General features: G+C 42.6%; 1 protein-coding gene across 1 annotated transcript in view; it reads right to left on the bottom strand.

Annotated features, from left to right (window-relative positions):
* CCT7 (chaperonin containing TCP1 subunit 7) overlaps nt 1–12,884 on the bottom strand; it is a 1,331,840-nt gene extending 1,318,956 nt beyond the window's left edge. The window contains exon 1 of the mRNA XM_044064044.1: nt 12,705–12,884. Within this exon, the coding sequence (XP_043919979.1) occupies nt 12,705–12,710 (6 nt within the window). The 5' untranslated portion in view covers nt 12,711–12,884. The remainder of the gene's footprint in view (nt 1–12,704) is intronic.
* Nucleotides 12,885–14,267: the final 1,383 nt, after the last annotated feature.

The raw sequence follows: 14,267 nt of genomic DNA, 5'->3' as shown, positions 1-14,267 counted from the left end.
GTTTCAAGTTGTTTCAGACTATAATAGTGAAGATAAAACAAAAAGGCTACAACCATAAATCATGTACCCACACACAACTTGGTTCAGCAATATTTCACATTTATGGGGACATGGTAAGACTGAAGAATTTAGGAGTATGGATTAAAAAGGCTTCAGTTACAGCAGCTAAGAATGTGTGAGAAGAGACTAAACAGATCATACAAAAAAAAATGACAAAATGGATGCTCTGTTTACTGATATGGATAGTAAGTTACAAGCAGTGAAAATATTTCTAGTCTATTTCATTTCATATACAGTTCAGGCACGCGTATACATTATGTACAACACATACACATAGAGATAAATATCTATACATCTATGTCTACGTATCAGAAACATTCTGAACAATTAACGAGTTGAAGTTTTATCAAGAAGGGGAGTGGGAGAGAGTCAAGCAGAAAAAGCTGATCCTTCCAATACAACAAGGTGGTGTAGGATTACCTGACCTGAAGGGATATTTTAAAGCTACACAGTTAAGGCTCACACACAACAAAAGTAGAAAGTTATAATCTAATTAATATACGTTTGCCTATGTCTTGTGTAACAATTTGACAAGTGTTTACAAAAAAAAAAATTATGTACTCTCCATAACGTTCCATCCGAGTAGTTCTACTTCATTTGTCTTCAACCTGTGGGATACGGATCTGAGCAGTCATGTTTACTAGCATTTTCTGAGCTCAAGCTCCTCCCCTTACCCATAATACACCTCCACTACCTTCCATCCCCAGATTGAGTTTGTCGAACCTTATACCGATAACCAGACCTGAAAAAAAAAAAATACTACGACCTATAACGGCAGCCTGTAGGCTGTTTATATGCCAAGGTCCGGGGGAAGGAGGGGACGGACGGTTGAAGACAAATGAAGAACTACTTAGATGGAACGTTAGGGTGAGTACATAACTTCTTTATCTGAAGTAGTTTACTTCATTTGGTCTTCAACATGTGAGACAGAGTCCCCAGCTACAAAACTCCTGGGAGGCCCTCATGGAAGGTTATTCCGGAGCACCGCAGAACCAAAGGATGCTCTCCTTCTGGAAGTCTAATCCAATTTGTAATGAGAAATAAACGTATGAGATGAGGACCAAATAGCTGCAGAACAAATATCATCCAAAGACACTCTAGACCAAAAGGCCGCAGACGTAGCCATGGACCTAGTGGAATGATCTTTCAACTGACCTGCAGGAGATGTGCCTCTGTCCTTATAGACCTGAAGGATGCATGAAGAAATCCATCTAGCAATAGTGACCTTGGAGATTGTATCATTCTATAAACCTTTTTTGGGGAGACCCAACAATAAGATTTACGGAAATTTTGAGTCCTGTGTAAATAAAATCTTAACCGTCTATGAACATCTAACAGGTGGAGTTGGTATTCCATCTGGTTAGAAAAATTAGGAAAAAACACAGGCAAATTGATGGTCTGATAGATATTGACTGATGATGCCACCTTAGGAAGAAAGGATGGACTGGTTCGAAGGGAAACCCTATCTTTGTGAAAAATCATGTAAGGAACTTTGATGGACAAGGCCTGTAATTCTGAAACCCTTTTGGCAGAGGTAATAGCCACCAGAAAAGCTGTTTTTCAAGATAAATATTTCAGATCCGTTATTGCAATATGCTTGAAAGGCAGAGCGACCAAAGCTTGAAGAACCATAGTAAGGTCCCCATGAGGGAACAGGATCTTTGACCGGGGGGGGGGCATAACAAAAAATGCCTTTAATAAAAACTTTACACAGTCTGGAAGAGCCTAGAGGCGCAGAATTCTCACCCACATGAAAATGAGAGATGGCAGCCAACTGAACATTGACAGTAGAAGAACTAGCTCTGTGTTGAAAAATATCAGCTAGAAAATCAAGAATGGCGGAAATAGGAGGCGTGAAAGGGTCTAAACTCCTCTGAGAGGCCCAAAAGGAAAAATGTTTCCACTTGCTGCAATAAACCTTCCTGGTCAAAGATTTATGAGCAGCCGCCAAAATAGATCCAAATGAGGAGGATAGTCCCAGGAGTCCTAGCAATCACAGGAACTGGAGTAGCCAAGCTGCGAGCTTCAAACTGTCCAGATTCGGATGAGGCACCCCGAAGGGCGTGAAATTAGATCCTGAATGGGATCCAGGATCCAAGGCAGAGCCAGAAGGTGAGACCAAAGGATGGGAAAACATACCTGGCGAGGCCAAAATGGGACAATGAGGATCACTTTGCTCCCCAGTTGACGAGCTTTCTGTAGAAAGCTCGAAATAAGAGGTACTTGGCAGCTAAGCATGCAGAAGACCGGGAGGCCAAGTATGAACTAGAGCGTCTCTGGGGGACTTCCCCGGCAAGGGGTTCAGAGCGAAAAACTCGCTGCACTTCGTGTTGGAAGGAGATGCGAAGAGATCACAGCAAGGTTGACCCCGCTCATGGAAGATCTGTTCCGCTACTGACAGACTCAGAGACCACTCATAAGGCATCAGACTGGTCCGACTTAACTTGTCTGCTAGGATGTTGGACCATCCCAGAATGTGCGTTGCGATAAGAAAGCGACCGGTGAAGATCACCCATTCCACACACTCATTGCCTCGTGACAAAGGGGGATAAGCTCTGGTCCCTCCCTGTTTGTTGCTATACCAGACCACTGACATGTCTGACTGAATTGCAATTGTTTCCAGAGGAAGAAAGGCATGAAGGGCCTGCAACGCTAGAAGGTCCGCCCTCATCTCTAGGACATTTACGTGCAAGCTGGTCTCTATGGGGGACCATAGGACTTGGACTGACCTGCCCAAACAATGCACCCCCCACCCGAGTTGGGAGGTATCCATGGTAACTGTGGCTTGGGCCAGGGCTACAACAAAGTGCTGTCCCTCCAAAATGTCCAGAGAACACATCCACCATACAAGGGATGACTGACATACTCGATGAGTTGAATTGGATAAGCCAATGGCAGTTCCAACAGGGACCATTGTACAGCTAGAGTCCACTGTGGAATTCTCGTGTGTAACCAGGCACATGGGAGAAGAGTTATGGTCACCGCCATCGAGCCCAAGGCCCTCAACACCAATTCAGCCATTGGTAGATCATGGAGACATGAATCCTCAGGTTTTGAACTCTCTCCGAGCTCAAGAAGATTTAGCACTGAAGAGTATCTATCCTGGCACCAATGTAGTCTATCACCTGTACAGAATCCAGGAGAGATTTGGATACATTGATTATGATCCCCAAATGCAGGGCAATAGTCAGGAAATAATCCCTGGTTTGGTAGAGCAGACACCTGGTGGGAGCAGAGAGGAGCCAAATCGTCCAGGTACAGATATACCTGAATCCCCTTAAGCCTCAGGTGAGCCGCTGCCACCGCCATCACTTTGGTAAAACACCCTGGGGGCTGTGGTGAGACTAAAGGGTAGGGGCTAGAAATTGGTAATGACCGACTCCTAGCTGGAGGCGGAGAAACCTCCAGGAGCTTCTGTGCATTTTTATGTGATAGTAAGCATCCTGGTGGTCTAATGAGCACATCCAGTCGCTCTCTTGCGGGTACAGCATGATGGAACTGTAATGTGACCGTCCGGAACTTTTCTTTGGCAACCGACAGGTTCAGGGTAGAAAGGTCCAAATGGGCCCAAGTCCCCCATTTTCTTTGGCACCAAAAAGAACCTGGAGTAGAAGCCCGATCCGGACTGGTCTGGGGGGGGGGGTTTCGATGGCTCATTTTGCTAGCAGCTTGGAAATTTCCTGTGCTGCTTCCTCCCTTTACGTGGGTGGTACATCCGGGAGGTGTCTGCAAGATTTGGGGGACCCCCACAAAGGGGCTAGAGTATCCTCTGGATATGATCTGAAGCACCCAGCGGTCTGATGTCATGGACTCCCATGCCACTATGTGCATGGACAATCGTCCACAACTGCCTCCAGAGTACAGCAGTCGGGCCACCCCTCAGGGTTGCTGCCCGGGTCTGAGAAAGGTTCAAGACCCAAAATTCCTCAGAACCCCTCGTCCATTCTATCCGCCTCTGCCTCTGGGAGAAGAGCCCAGAGTGTCCTGCGAATGTGGAATACTGTGACTTCCGGAACCATATCTTCTTTTGCCCTCTCTGGTTCTGGGAAAAGGACCTTTGAGGGTTCGAGAAGCGGATCCCGACAGCAGACAGCACTTTCCCATCATTCTCACTTGGGACTAATGTCTCTGACGGTCTTACCAAAAGAGAGTAGAGCCATCATAAGAGGCACTGGCAAAGGATGCCTTGAAGGATTCCAAAAATTGACAATCTGAGCCAGGCATAGCGCCTCATGGACACGCCGGACTCGGCCACCCCTTCTGTAGCATGTCAAAGTTGCATAGACATGCTGGAGACTGCTTTTAAAGTGGCCATCCTCACTGGAGAATGAAGCCCTGTCCTCCTGCGACATGGACTTGGGGGGGGGGGGGGGATTCCTCCAGCTCCTTTACCAGGTGGCGTTGGGAGTCTGGTGACATGGGCCAGGTAGTGCAGCTCCCTAATGGAGAAGGTAGCTGAAACATACATCCACTTCCCTAGGCGGTCCATCATCCGCAACTCAAGGTCAGGAGGATGAACCGAGGAACTCTACTGTGCCAGTTCCTTTTTTGTGGCTGCTGCTACCACCATAGCATCTACGAGAGAGCCCTTGTCCATGCTGGTCTGTGGGAGACTTAGGATTTTGTCAGGTCTTTTTGGAATTTGTTCCATGGTGTTGGGCTCCTTCCATGCCCGCGAGGTGACCAGATCCACCAAAGGATCCATGGGAAGGGACACCCAGGAAGTAGATGGGCCCATACCGAAGGCCTCCAGGAACACAGACTCGTCAGAAGGTGGTTAGGGGGCAGACCAACCTCCCCCGCTGGCACAAGATTTCCCTTGGAAGATGACCCAAGGGAACCTTCTCCACCATCCAAGTCCATATCCTCAGTGAGGGACTCTTGGGGGGGGGGGGGTCTAAGTGCCTCCTCTTGCACATATGCTTGCGAGGTACCTCTCCGGTGGGGCTCTCCAGGGGGAACCTCACAAGCCACTTGTTCCTAAAGGGGGGGGGGACCGCCTGGGGGTCCTTTAGCATGGGCTGTCCCTCTGGTAAAATGATGGGGACAGTAGCAAGAGCCGAAAGGGTCTGGGTGGAGTCAGAGGGTGTAGCCAGGGGTCTCGATCCAGTGGACAGAACCCTTTCTACCACATCGAATGTTGAGTGAGAGCAAATCTCCTGAAAAACCAATAAGGAGGCAAGTCTCCCCAGATGAGAGAATCAGAGCTGGGCCCAAAGTGGACGGAGCTCCAAGAGAGGGAACTTGGCCCAACAAAGGCGGAGCCTATGAAAAAAGTTCCACTCCCTCGGATCAGACACCCAAGCTCTGGCTCCGAGAGCGGCTCGGATCTGACACGCTTCAGGCAGCTTGTCAGTATCGAGGAAGCAGGTACCATTGGCGCCGACCCCCTGATTAAAGCTATCCTCGGATCCGAATACTCCAAACTTGATGGACAGATCGGAGAAGGAGATATCGGCTGGAAAAAAAGAAGCGAACTCCCACCTCCTGAGGGAGAGGGGACTGGCAAGACCCCCATCTGGATCGAGTACAAATGAACCTCATCATTTCATCCATATCAACCTCAAAGACCAGGTGGACCTTGACAAGGCCACAGACTCTGAGGGGCACCGAGGCCCAAGAAGCTGAGCATGTCTCCTCCAGCTCCAGGGAGAACCTCTGAGATCGGAGCAGAGGGGAGTCACGGATCTGTAATGTTTTCCTTTGTGAAGGAAGGTCCAGAGAACTTTCGTTTTCCCTCACCTTTGACTCTCTCCTCCTCTCCGCCCCTTTTCCGCTCCATTTCCACAAGCTTTTGTACAGGAGGTTGAGTCCCAGCCTGGGAGGGAGGAGAAGCCAGGGGAAGAGAGAAAGGAGAGGCAGCTGCTGTGACCGAAGCCGGAAACGAGGCAACAGTCACTGAAGGGGGAAGAAGGCCTTTTGAGGGCCAACTTGGCCCTCCTATCTTTAATAGCGCAAGGGTTGAATCCCACACATATAGAGCAGTCCACAGTCAGATGGGCCACGCCCAGAGGATAATTTATGGCCACACTCAGTGCAACGTTTGAAAACAGGCTAATCAGCCATACTATCAACAGAAAGAAAAAACTATAGAAAATGTTCTCTTTCTTTCTAACACACCCACTTACCACACTCGCACACAGAAAACACTAAGGGGGGGGAGGGGAGCAAAAAATCCACACAACTATTCAAACTAATCTAACTACCCTAAAACACTAACTCGACGCACCAAGCGAGGGTAAGAGAAAGTGGAACCTATTCTATCACTACCTAACAATTAAAAAAAAAAAAAAAGGGGGATTTAAAAGTTTTTTTACCCACTTGAAAAACTTGGAGCTCAAGAGATCACAATGCATAAGCTATTTGCGGCAAACGACATCTGGGGATGGAAGGTAGTGGAGGTGTATTATGGGTAAGGGGAGGAAGCTTGGAGCAGATACTAGTAAAGCTGCCTGCTCGGATCCGTATCCCACAGGTTGAAGACCAAATTAAGTAACCTACTTCAGATCAATTGTTAAACACCCCTATGATGTTAACACTCCATCTGGCACTACATTAGCCATGAACCAGGGTGTTATTTAACAAGCATTTGAGTTTAAATAACACTAGCAGAACAAGAACCGAGTGAATTTCAACTCCATTTCTGTCTACACTACACTCAGTAGAATGTATTTTGGAACACACTGCTTCCCTTACACTGGGAATATGTAGGGGCAAAGTGTTCCCAACTACATTATTGGTTTTCAAAGCCAACACAAGACTTTCCTTTTTTTTTTAATTTTTCTGCAGCTACTATTCCATGGAGCAGACAATTCTCCAGTCACTACAAAGACTTAACGATAACCTGAAATGCATTCTCAACATGGATGCCAAGATTCAACTCTCGAGCAAATTTCTTGGCATCCAGGTCTCAAACACAAGTTTATCATTGAGAATGTAATGGGTTTTTCACATACCTTCATAAACTCCATATATGAGCAATCTAAATGCCCATATCAAGAATGTACTATCAACGGGAACAAGACAAGGCTGACCCCTTTCCTCATTTAGGTTCTCTTTGTATTTATAGTCTTAGGCAGTCATGATACAGAAATCAGACTTGGAAGGGCATACAGAAAATCAGTAGGAAAGAAAGATTTCACAGTTTGTGGAAAATATAAGGATTTAAGAGGCTGACCTTGAAAATGACATAGAAAAATCTATTCATTCAAATGCTGGATACATTTGGTAAAATAGCAAAAGGTTTAAAGCTCAGTCAAAAAGAGAAGAATAAATGATGACACTTCAATTATAGTGACAAATACCTACCAGTATCCATGGCAAACATTCGAGTTTTGACTAACTAGCAATTTGAATCCACTGTTAAAACATATGGAGACTTAAAATGAAGACTTCAGTACATGGAAAACGTTTGGACTGGAACTTTATCAATGAATTCAGGTAGAACTTTTTTGCTGCATGTCTTCAAAACAATACCGATCCCACCAACATATCCTACTTATGTTTCAATGGGAGTTAAGGTCTCTTAAGTCAGAGTTTAGGATGGTATTCATTTTATGGATGTGCAGAAGCTTACAAGGAACCAAATCTTTCAATCCACCGTAGACAAGGTGCAGATCTCCTCTCAAGAGTCAGCAGGGAACAGAAACAAATGAGAGTGCTGGCTAACTCAGAGGACATGGCCTTGATTTTTTTTTTTGGTAAGGAAATGCTGCACTCTCTCCAGCTGGGTCACACATTCCAAAAGAGGCATTACACTGTATTACTGGTCTGATAAGGAAGGAGTAGAGAGGGACGATGACTTACCAGGATCTAGAAAACAGACCCGGAGTGATTAGTCTGGCTATATGAAAGGATTTCCTAACAGTGGTCACATGATGGTCAAAGGATAGTTCATAGTCAATGAAGGTGTCCAAGTTCCTATGGGCAGAGTTAGTTTTTAAAGGGGAATTGCCTATGTGACAGAAATAGGAGTGCCCAGGTATGCCCAAGGACAATGCTGCATTTTTTGGCACAATCTGAGGTCATGGTGCAAGCACCACTTGTCAACTTGGATACTTATGACAACTCCAAGTAAACTTATTCTCAGGCCTTTGGTGTCTGCTTTAATGTAAGAAGCAGATACCAAACAAGAGTTGTTGCGGGGCTGGTAACCACTCTTAGATGAGAAGGTGCAACACTAACAGACTGGATTCTGTCAGTGAGCCAGTTTACTATTCAGCAGGTAAACAAGGGTTTACATATAACTGAACTAACTTGTAGATGCCAGTGTACAGAATGGTATCAAATGCTTTGGCTAAATTCAAGTATGCTACATGAATTTATTTACCAGAGTCAAATGCCACACTGACTTTTATTCATTTATTTTTTTTAAAACACATCAAAAAAGTCCAACAATTTAGAGAGATGCTATCTACATTGAGCATACCCAAACTGATTTGGATCCAGGTTATGAAGACTGTTCATGTCTGTTTATGAGGTCCATATGGATGCACTCTACTGCCTTGTATAGTTAAGGCTGTTGAATCTGACATAGGGCTACAGTAGCCCGGGTCAATCATGGTCCCCCCTTTGTGGAGTGGGCTGACTACAGCAGTTCACACATTTGGCACAAACCAAGTCAGAGGCTGTGATTGAACAGTTACAGTAAGGAGTCAACCAGGAAATGCTTGCCACTAACAAGTTAGGTTGGTACACACCTTTGTGAGGAGGCAATACTGTTATTTATTAACACATAAAAGGTGTTCTTTATTTTATACAGTGCGCACTTTAGAACCTATACTTCTAAACTTTACTTTTGTTTCGTTTTTAGTTGACAGCATCAGACGCTCCCGATGTTGGGCCAACTATAACTATTTGATGACTTGCTTTACGATATAAAGGCTATACGACAAAAAGGAGTTTCAAGTTTTAGCATTCAATTAATTGCCATTCGACTAATGTTTTCTTCGACAATTAACCATAGACCTGTAGAAAACATGGCTTGAGCAATGCAGGATGCATGAAATGGAAAAACAGATATGACCTTAAATACAGAACCACTAAGTATTTTTTCTCTACAACCATCATTCTTGTTGGTAGCAAATTTTCAAAAAGATTTTGGTGTGTAAAAACAGAGTAATATTAAACATCTCAAATCATGTCCCACAGCAGATTTTACTATGCACACATGTACATGCACAGAAAACGTAAACAAAATGAACTGCATAGTCCTTTCTTGTTCAACAAAGCAAATCTGAGAATTTTTTTTCTCACCCTCCTCCGCAATGGGAGGGCTCTCTCACAGGTTCCTATCATCTGCTCAATCACCCCCCCCCCTTTTTCTTTGTAGTCCACATTGTATGTGACAGAACACATCTACTATGCCTTTTTCACATCATGGTTCACATAGGATGCACAACTACTAAGCTCAAATGCTCTCAAACTACTACTCTAAAAATGAAGTCTAATGTATACTGAAACTTATTGTTTGCAGTGCGGCACTTCCTCAGACATGCACAACAAATTTTATAGGACTGTCATGCACAGGAATGTTGCATCATGGCAAAAGTTTTTCTTATTTGGTAGGACAGGACACTTTCTGCATTCACTGTACAATGAATTTTCAGTGGCATCTCTACTTCCCTTCCAAATTAAAAAGACATATGCCCACAAGGGTGCTACATTATTTTTACACATTTGATAATTAGGTAAACACACAGGAACATTGTCTGTAAAATTACTTAGAGTCACACAGCACAGAAAGAGCAGGAGAGCATCAAATGGCTCTCCAATAACCAATTCATACTTAACCCGAAAAAGACCAAACTTCTAGTTTTCCTCCCCAAGTCACTGTCCCAACACAAATCCACATTCACCATTAAATCTCTTAACACTAATGTTGAAACCATACTAAGCTTCTCTGTGCCATTACTGATGACCAACATAAATGACCTTCGTGTGCTCCACTGTATTAAGAAAACATAAAAAAGTAGGCTTACTGTACTTTTTAACTAAGGAGTCCAGACAGATACTTGCCTATGCTTCCTTCCCAAATTCTATAGCTCATAAATCTCAATTTACAATCTAATCTCCTCAATAATAATAAAGTACATTTGCTTCGAATAAGCCTTCCAAAGCTCATCACTGTATTGCTCTCAAGACACTAAACTGGTTAGAATTCCCTCATCTCCAACTTTCACAATTTACTATCATCCACTCCACCCTGTACAAACCTTTCTCCTGCCCTGGTATCTCCTCTATACACTCCCCCTATACCCCTGCACCCCCCCCCCAAAAAAAAAAAAAACTTAGGAGCTCTGCGCAATATCTCCTATAAGTTTTAAAAGCCTTTAAGAGATCTACTAGACAAAAATTTTACAGCTACTTACCAGCCTTCTCATGGGTTCCATAAGAAAAATTAATCAAATTTTCGAATTTAAGAAAGCTCTGAAAAAGATTACCCAAATACTACCTGGATATGTCAGTATAAAAATCCTCCCTAAACTCCTTACCCTTTACCTCAGTCGACTTTTCTCTCTTTTCTTACTTTCCTTTAACATAGTCTTAACTCCCACCCTATCAGCTCTTTCCTTTGTTTCCTCCAATGTCTATCTTACCTCCCTTCTCACACTACCTTCTCTCTCCTCATCTTTACCACTCTAATTATCCAAGTTCTACACCAATTCTATTCCCTACCCTCAACCCAATTTTATTTATCTTCTCCAATACTAACAGCTGTCTTCCTATTTCTCCAACTTCCTTTTTAATAACTTGATTGTTCCCTTGTACTTATATATATTACACACACACACACACACACACACACACCTTTACTTGTATAAAATGACTAGTCTGCATTTGTATTACTCTTGTATCCTTCTATATTCTAAAAATCACTGTATAACTGATGCATGTCATAATGGTTTTCATCTGTATTGTTTATGTACTACTGTATTTGCTAATCTGCATTTTTTACGGTGGAAGTTCTCTCCCTGGGCCTTCACTAAAAAAGGGCCTTTGCTCAATCCGACTATCCTGGTTAACAAATGTCAAGTAAACATACCCTATACTCAGACCACCAACTCATTAAGACACAACAGAACTGTAATCCCCTGCAGTGCTAATTCCTGTATGTGACAGTCCTAGTAACTTTGTTGTGCAGGTCTGAGGAAGTGTCACACTGCAAACAATAAGTTTCAATATACACAAGATTTCATATTAAATTAGGAATTTAACAGCACTTGAGCTTGGTAGGCGTGCATCTTATGTTAACTGTGACGTAAAAAAGGCATAGTAAGTACATGTTCTTTTACATACAATGTGGACTACAGTGTTCTTTTACAATGTGAACAGGAAAGTAAATATTGTGGGAAGAAATACCCAGGGAATTATGGCTAGGCTTGTATAGGGCCTAGGGCCAATAGCCTAGTACCAACCTATGGACAAACAAATAAGGGGTGGTTAGGGAGACAATAGGAAACAGCGAGACAGCCCTCCCACTGTTGATAAGGAGGGTGAGAAAAAAAATTCTCAGATTTGCTTTCTTGAACAAGAAAGGACTTTAGCATTGCATTTTATTTAGAATAATGGGGTACAGAAACATCCATTAATGTGCATTAACTGACACACTTTTCATTAACAGCTTCGGTTGATATTATTCTGCCGAGTGCATACCTCTCCCAGTGGCTCAGATTTTCAAGGACATCCCTGACTATTTTTTAAGAAACTAGATTATTAATCATACAGTTGTCTTTCAATTAATACAGACTATACTAATTCAACTTGTCTTTTACATTTTAAAAAGTTTACACAACCACTACGCAAAAAGTGTCCCCAATTTGGAGTCTCTGTCCCAAAATGGGGACACTTAAAAGGAGTAATATTAACTTGAAACATTGTCAATACAAAAATGTGAATTAATATACACTTTGAAGTTTTAAAAAAATCTGCAACTCAGAACATAAGAGGCTGAAAGCTATGAATCAGTATTTATTAAACAAAAAATATACAGGACAAATTCGTAGCGTGTCACCTTTTGTCTCTTCATTCTTATAAAAATGTTAGAGTACTTTTTTAGTTACCATAATAGCATAATACCAAGTAAAGCGAAAAACCTAATAAAACTGTGCAAAAGGCTTCCACGCTGAAAATATATGCTACCCTATAAGGGGCGAGGTCAGAGCGAAGGTACGTAATTTACTGCTTTATGAACTAATTTCAAAGAAAATCCAATTACTACAGTAAGCATTAATTTAAAAACAGTTTACATGAGGCTACGCTAACTTTCTACACAATTCCGATATCCTGACAATTAAGTGGCAAGAGAAAGGTTTTTAAAGTTCCTCTTTACTTTCGTGGTGAATATACATAGAAATGTCTTTAAAGAAGAGAGAAACTCCCTTCGAACGTTTATCACAACTTATAACCACCTGCATTCTCTGGACCTCATCACATTAGATAACCAACAATAACCAAAGCCCAACAAACCATATACAAAAGGAAACTGAAGCATGTCACTTAACATACATTTTACCAAAATAATACACTTTTAACAGAATAAAATGTTTATCTCAACAGGGTTCCAATCGATACATTAAAAAGACGTAACAGAAACACAGATGGCAGCAGATACAACCACAGTACGTGAGTTTAATTTAACTCACCATCATTTTACAGCACGGTTAGTGAAAACAGCTGTCAAGCCGGCTAATGAATAAACCTCCCAGAATCCCTTAAGCGTAAGGAACGTTCCGGAAACTTGGTGAAAAGAGGTAGTAGAAAAGCACGGAGAAAGCACTCGCCGCCATAGACTACAACTGGAAACTAGAATGTCTACTTGAGGCTGTAAGGCTCATAGACTGCCGTGCTGCCATCTGTAGAAAATATAGCGATAGTGTAGTGGACTGGCTCACCAGATGCGCAGTAGCAAGCACCGCCCCAAACCCTCCCCCGTTGTTGTACGTCAGTTGGAAGTATTCATATTCATCCGGTGTGAATGAATATTTATTGTTTCCGAACTGTACGATGCCACAATTTTTTATGTGCTAAACATTAAATGACAGCAAGTTTTGACAATAGAAATTAGAAGTATGCATGTAATCATATTTATATGTATATTCTGTTTAGGCGCGAACTGTACGTGCTACAATACTGTGTAAAGCATTTCCCAAGCGAGACTTTTTCGCGTTAAATTAGTCGAACTGCTGGGCAGTACTGTGTTAAGGGGCAAAAGAAGTTAACTCTAGTTATCATATCGATATCTTAACGAGACGGCAGTAGCAGTCCTGCCAGCTGTGAAATTGTAGTTATAAAAAGTCATGTTACATTATTAGAGTGCATCCATTGTGAATGGTGAAGTTAGTAGTGACTTGACAACTGTAGCATGAGGTAAAGAATGGTGGTGAGATTGCTAATGGAATTGAACTCAGTACTTTTTAAACTGTGCTTTCCAAGAAGAGCTGTAATGATTAAGATTGAATGTTATTTTAGAGTCTCACGGGTGATACAAGACAGCGAGTAGAATACGCTTGGGGGTATTATTAAGTGACTGGGGAAATGGCATTTCTCTTCATTTTCATGGCTGTATTTTCACTAAGCTTCTCCGAATTGTGATAACTACATCAGGTGTGACCGAACTGTGTGTGACAACTGTATGAAACATTACATTAAAGAAGTGACATAGATAAACAGCTAGTGAGAGCAAAGAACGTGATACTTTTACAGTACAGGATATCACGGCCTAATATGAATGGCATGTCAATCATGCCTCATTTCATATGCAACTTTTCACGCCAATCACCGGAGCCCCGCCCTCTCCTGCACATAACTGAAGGTGAGCTAGTATACTACATTATCGCCGAAAATATTGTGACCAGGAGCTGTCTATCGTGCAGATTTTATAATTTTTGCAAGAAGTCGCCTAGTAGTACAGTGTGAAAACGAAATGAAGCTACTGTACTTGCATTTTTAAACAAATGAACTATGCTGAAAAGTTTGGCTTTGTATTTAGGTTTGCCACCTTTTCAGATGGACAAAGTGGGACAATTGTGGTACAAATATCAGATTTTGCAGGCCAAAACATACCCACGGCCAGTACAAGGGACAGAGCTTCACTCTTTTTGCCTGGTCTGCAAGGCCATGGAACGTATCATCATGGAACTTATAAACAAAGACATTGGTAATCTCCAAACTCTAGATCCCACCCATTACGGGTTTATAAAAGGCAG

This window comes from Protopterus annectens, chromosome 2.part2 (genome assembly GCF_019279795.1).
Source record: "Protopterus annectens isolate FY-2018-M chromosome 2.part2, PAN1.0, whole genome shotgun sequence".
Classification (NCBI taxonomy): domain Eukaryota; kingdom Metazoa; phylum Chordata; order Ceratodontiformes; family Protopteridae; genus Protopterus; species Protopterus annectens.
The sequence above is the reverse complement of the archived record's forward strand: the minus strand, read 5'-3'. Positions and strand labels throughout refer to the sequence as shown.